The following is a 6,697-nucleotide window of genomic DNA, read 5'->3' on the forward strand; positions in this document are numbered from 1 at the left end:
TTATCAAACTCTCACTGAATTCGCGAAACCCCCGATAAATGAAAAAAAAAATCCTGACTTCCCTTTCCCAGGCAAATAGTGGAATTTTATCTCGGTTTTTTTAAACTACAATACAAATAACTACAATATCCGCTGTGCTTACCTACAACACCACGTACAAGTACCCCTTTCCTCCTTAACTTTAAGGCACGTCTTACTGCGTCAACAGTTAAAGGATTACGAATCACACACAGCTCCCTCAGCTCCCTGAGGTCACTAATCTCAGAAGATAGTTCAGTTAGTTCATTTCCACTCAAGTCCAGCTCTTCAAGTTTGGTCAGCCTATGTAATATACTGGTAGGTAAACCAACCAACTGGTTGTATCTCACCCACAGCTCCCTCAGCTCCCTGAGGTCACTAATCTCAGCAGGTAGTTTAGTTACTTTATTTCCACTCAAGTCCAGCTTTTCAAGCTTGGTCAGCCTCTGTATACTGGTAGGTAAACCAACCAACTGGTTGTTCCTCACCCACAGTTCCCTCAGCTCCCTGAGGTCACTAATCTCAGCAGGTAGTTCAGTTAGTTTATTTCCACTCAAGTCCAGCTTTTCAAGCTTGGTCAGCCTCTGTATACTGGTAGGTAAGCCAACCAACTGGTTGTTCCTCACCCAGAGTTCCCTCAGCTCCCTGAGGTCACTAATCTCAGCAGGTAGTTCAGTTAGTTTATTTCCACTCAAGTCCAGCTTTTCAAGCTTGGTGACAGCCTCTGTATACTGGTAGGTAAACCAACCAACTGGTTGTTACTCATACTCAGCTCCCTCAGCTCCCTGAAGTCACTAATCTAACCAGGAAGTTCAGTTAGTTTATTTCCACTCAAGTACAGCCAATTTAAGCTTGGTCAGCCTATGTATACTGGTAGGGAAACCAACCAACTGGTTGTTACTCATACTCAGCTCCCTCAGCTCCCTAAGGTCACCTATCTCCACAGGTTTTTTAGTGAGTTTATTATTTTTCAAGTTTAGCAGGATGAGATTTTTCAGCTTCTTGATACTTACTGGTAATTCAATCAGTTTATTTTCATCCAGCACAAGTATCTGTATTTCACTCAGTTCAGTGACTGCTTTAGGTACCCTGAAGAGTCCTGCTCCTTTCAGATCCAACACTGTTAATCTATAACCATATTTATCTTTTACGTAAGCTCCCAATTCTGTACTGGAATAATGCACCATGTTTCAAATTGTTAATTAAAAGTCTTGACAGTTCTTCTTATCATCTAGAAATAACAAAAATATTAACCTATGGAAAAATCAAAATCATATCATCAATATAGGTGAATTTTAGAAAATTAAAATGAAAGAAATCTAGAGCAGATGTTGTTAGTGCATTCAAAAAATCTTTAATTAGTAGACTATATTATTAACTCTACAGATTTTTTACTTGCAGCTTATTAATTTAAGTGGCATTTCATCCAGTTGACCTCGTCACTGGCAAGTGAAAAATTACCTTTGGTGGATGGTTATAATTGTCATGGAATGAGATGAGCGTGCAATGTCAGGTAGTATATATTATACCACATCAGTAGAGAGCCAGCAATTATATATTTGTAAAAAGATGTTTTGGAAGCTCTTTATGGTCTCTACTGTGTTAATCATATTCTCCAAAGTTGCTTTAAAAGACCATTAATTACAAACCATTTTGTGAAAGGAGTTTGAATTCTCTGTCAAACAGTTTAGATGTATCGATTTTTGATCTATAGAACTCTTTGCTTCTCAGTAAAATTATGGTTTCTGTGGTAGCAAATGCCTCTGGTCCGGTCCATTAGGATCTCAAAGATTCCGAGTTTGATTCCAAGTAGCGGTAATTGTTTTTTAGCTTTTCTTTATGATTTGATGCAGGGATAGTTACACTGGGTGACAAGTCAGTGCATTTAAGGTCTGCAGGGACAGGTCACAGTGCTAATTCACTTTGATTGTGTGACACGTACAATAAATTATAGAATATATTTAAGAAAATCTGTCCTTGCAGCAGAGTGAATTTTTTCCAAACAACATGTTACATTTGTGACCTGCAGCAGTGCTTTGGCCCTATGACATGTCGCTGGGACTTGTGGCATTTTGTGTCCCAACCCTTTATACACCAGCACCTATTTTCTATCCTCCATTCAACGCAGTGCAACTTTCAACGCAGTGCAACTGCCACTGATTTGTCATTTACTTTGAAACAGTAGATTGATCAGGTCCAATATAAAAGTAAACTTTGCTTTTAATTCCTGTATTAGCTATAGCTTTTATTAAAAACTGAATCATTGGATAATACAATTCTTAAGAGCTCTGATTGTCTTAGCCACATGGTATATATGAGCCATTATACCTTGCTCTCCAAATATGGCAACTGTACGTGTCGTTGTTTTTACAAATCAGTAAAGGTCGAAAAGAAATCTCGATATTCTGTAGGCATTTAAAAAAAGAAAAACAAGTATTCCAATCGTGCTTGTTGCAGGATATGAGATGATTATAGCCAACTCAGTGCTATAAGCCTCATTGGCTATCTACCACCTCATGTATCTAACAACCACTTGTGGAATAATAGTGTTAAATATTCATGACTGCAAATCCTAACTACACGTTTTGCAAAATTATGTTGTTTTCCTTGTCATTTCACAATGAGTATACAAGCAGCAAATTGTATTGTCTCAAGATTAATTTTGGAAACCTTCAATGTAAAGATTATGATAGAATGATGAATGCTAGGCTCAGTGTGTATACAAGGGTGCAATATTCATTTGATCTTATTTTGGAAGAGGAATTCATTCAATAACAATTAACTGTGTCACTGATACTGTTGGTACAGCAATATATTTATTTGTCTACAATATTCTAGTAGAACTGAAGGCCAGGGTCGACAGAGAAACTTGTCAAAAATTAGTATTTGGAAGAATAATTATTACACATTTAAAGAGCATAAGGAAAGCTGTTTATATTTGAGGAAATTAATTTGCACCTTCTCAGAAATTCAGGAACAATAAACTTTCCCCTTTTCTTGCTGTATAAAGGAAATGAACTCAAGTGTTTCTTCTCTGCTTTTAAGTAGCTACCATTTTTTCCAAGTGTCTCCTCTTTCTCATTTAAACTCAGTTAAACTCTTGCTGATGACCAAGCACTCACAGTGCAAAGATTGAGTGGCTGGTTATCTTATAAGGAGGTGGCTACTTATTAAATCGAACAACAATAGGTCCCTTTCTAGAAGATGGAGGTCCCAACACATCTACATTCTGGAACAGAACTCATCGCATGCAATTTCTAATCTACAATATGTGTAGTTTCATGGTGTCCTGCAGGGCTGTCATTTACATGTGGGGGCTGGTGATTTTCCCCTGCAGCTTCTATGAATGTGGCCCCCGCCTACTTTCATAGGAAAATGGAAGAAAAAATAGAACCAAAAAGAATTCCCTAGCTGTTTTATTAATTCCCTGCCTACTTGTTATACCCATAAACTTGAAATCTTAGTGATATCCCTGTTGTCACTAAAAGATTTTCATGTTAACCAGTACTTTGAGTAGTACTGTACTACAGCACACAAAAAGATTGAACATTAAAATGCCTCAAATGTTTGCTACAGGGGGATAAAAACAATTGGAAAGTTTAAAATCATCTGACATCCGAAACAGTTAGTGTGGTTCCTTATGAGAGGGGATCATTCACAAAAGACCCCAGCTGTAGTGATTGAGTTGGGGAAATTTTTGTGGTTTTTTTTTTTGGTTGGTTATGGGAGGTGGTCGCCAATGAGAGGACTGGTCCCACATGGAGGTTTGAGTCAATAATATCACTGATGAAGTATATCAGATTCTGTAACTGTTGTTGTCAGTGAAACTGACCATGATGCAAGGAAAATTATGTCATTATTGTGTACTGCTCAGACTGTTTGGAATAAAGGCCTTAAGAAACACTGATTCCCAGTATTAATTAATTATGGCTATGGGTGTATTTTAACTAGGTGAACATGTCTGTGATAAGGTACATGTAACATAATTATAAGGTGACAAATAATTGATTTCTGCAGATCTGGAAATAATCCCAGGAGGGTGCGCTTATTTGTAGTGAACGTTTATTTGAGGGGGAGATACTTCATGTATTTGAAGGGGTCGCTTATTTCATATTTAAGTACTTCAGCCTCAAGATAGCATTTGTCTTTGTTTCAAACAGACAAAAAACTATATAAACATTATGAAACTACAACATATTAATTTTTCAATAATTACCCAAGTGTGTTACGGTCATGTTCTTAGCTTGGAACTTTCCATTAAACTATCCTTAATTAAAAACATTACTTTCAGAAGAGCTGGTCGTTCATTAACATCTGATCATATGGTGTCTCCAAACATTAGCTATAATTGTGCCTGTAACTTTTAAGCTACCCTTTTGAAAGATAAAAGTCCAGTATACCATTTATTTAGCAACGGAGGGTGTTTATTATAAAGGGGAGGGCTGGAACCTTAAAAGCACATGCAGTACTATCCCATTATTTTTCTTTGCATGTACCAAACTTAGTTTTTTTTGACAGGATGTTGAGAATTCAAAATATCCACATAGTGTTATGGAACCTTCAAAAAACTTTGCATCGTACTCGGCTGAGTTCATTACTTCACCACTAAACCTTCTCAAAATTACAGATCAATGATGTATTATTGACCTGTTAAGTTTTGATTTGAGTGAAATTGGTAGTTTTTGGAGTTGCTTTCATTGCTGTTGGTTATAGATGAAGGACTGTGAGAAAGGAAGCATTTGTGCCAGGTTCCATACAAGCTGAGATTAATAATCATATTAAAGAGGAATAAGCAGAAATGAACAGCAACAATTATATAACAAAGAAACCCATAAGACATGGATGCAACTGAAGAGATCTTGCAATGCCATGTTATAAAAAAATCTCCTTACAACGAAATAAACCACAACAGTCTCCTAAATATTTGACTAACCTTTGCGATGCCTTCATCGCATAAAGATTGCATTTTTATTTATACCCCTAGAATGTTTGAGGCTAGAATGTATGTGGGCAAATATTACTCGATTTGAGCTAATGAATGAATGAATGATAACTTTATTTAAACACGGTTAAAAACATCAGTCTAACAAAGAAAATTAATTAAAAATTCTCAAAAACTGTTTTACATAGTTGCCACAAGTTGAGCTCTGACAAGTTTCACAGCAGGAAAGCTAGATCAGTAAAGCAAGCAGAACAAGATTTTAGGGTGCAACACGGCCAAGCAAGCGAAAAAATTACAAGAAATCTTTTTGTGCTACAACCCAGTTATTAAATAAAAGGAAAGACTTAGATGAAAGTGTAAAATATTAGTTGAGATGTAAACAACGGAACTGACTGTCAGAGATGAGGTCCACAAGGAAATCTTGTTGCATCAGTATGACAGTTTTGTTGTCTTTTCATGAAACAACAGATGATGTTTGCACATACACATAATCATGATATAGTATCCCTTTAAGATTTATTTTACTATTTCAAGCCTAAAGGGGTGGTACAAATTTGAAGGGGGTGTCTATTTGAAGGGCAGAGGGTGAAGAGAAGGTTAATTTGAGCATATACAGTCAAACCTCTATGTGCGACCACCTCTTGTAAGTGACCACCTCCCATAAGCGACCGCCAATCGAAAACAGCCAAATTCTCCCAGTCAAAGCCTAACAGTTGGAACCTCTAGTAAATGACCACTTCCTGTAAGTGACCACGACCACTTTTTGGGTCTGATGGTTAATGATTTTCCATTGTTCTTAACTTCTTGTGAGCGACCACTTGACGTATTCTCTTATCTCCACGGTCTCTGTGTGTACTATGCTACTTAGAATAAACAAAGAAATTTTAAGTGACACCATGCAACTACACATGTTGTTACTTAGACATTGCATGCAATAAATTATCTTCCATAAAGTAGATGTGCCTGGACCTTTGCTTGGGAAAAGGCACCCTGTGGTTCGATTCTTGTAAACAACCACCTCCCGTAAGCGACCACTCAGCCTTTGCATTTTGGGTGATTGCATGCTTACGGGAGGTTCGACTGTATAGGGTAATTACATGAAGTGCCTTGGGGCTGTGTATCCAGCAATGTGTTGATGTATTGACCATTGTTTTTTATTGCCCAACTTTATTGTCTCAGGAATTCCCTTTTCCCGTAGTGAATTATTAAGATGCAGCAAATATTCAGCAGGGAAATTTGGGAGTTAATTTTTTGATCCAGGGATTTTTTCAAGTGTTGTTGGAAGCCCTTTTGATTTTTGCTGTTTTTTTCGGCTGGCTTTGTAAATCTGGGGTACCCCCTGGGGCAATACGATCATTATTACACGCTGAAGCCTAGCTCTTTCTCCTGGGTAGGGTGGTCTGCCCGTATTTATGGCTAGTGACAGGCCAGGTAATCTACCCATACCCATACAAGGAGACGACGTATCTTAAGGTCTCTGATATAATTCCACTTCCGCAATTGAAATAACAGGTCATTTGAACGGTTATTCTATGACCTATAGAGCTATTCCAGAAAAAGTCAATCGAATGCACCCTTGTATACATTTGGTCACTTCATTTCCGCTTTAAGGCTGAACGAGGAATAACAAAGAGCGTGCTTGTCATTCAAAGAGATGAAAATGAAGTGGCCGGGAAAATATTCTAAAGTTAATAACCATCCGGGTAACCATGGAACGAGTACTAAACACGAGCTTTA

At 37.4% G+C, this 6,697-nt stretch overlaps 1 protein-coding gene across 1 annotated transcript in view; it reads right to left on the bottom strand.

Moving 5' to 3' along the window:
* LOC140932410 (uncharacterized) overlaps positions 1-923 on the bottom strand; it is a 25,709-nt gene extending 24,786 nt beyond the window's left edge. Inside the window, exons 1-2 of the mRNA XM_073382023.1 lie at positions 906-923; positions 143-749 (exon numbers count right to left, since the gene is read on the bottom strand). Coding sequence (XP_073238124.1) covers positions 143-749; positions 906-923 — 625 coding nt within the window. The remainder of the gene's footprint in view (positions 1-142; positions 750-905) is intronic.
* Between the last annotated feature and the right edge of the window lie 5,774 nt (positions 924-6,697).

This window comes from Porites lutea, chromosome 3 (genome assembly GCF_958299795.1).
Source record: "Porites lutea chromosome 3, jaPorLute2.1, whole genome shotgun sequence".
Taxonomy (NCBI): Eukaryota; Metazoa; Cnidaria; class Anthozoa; order Scleractinia; family Poritidae; genus Porites; species Porites lutea.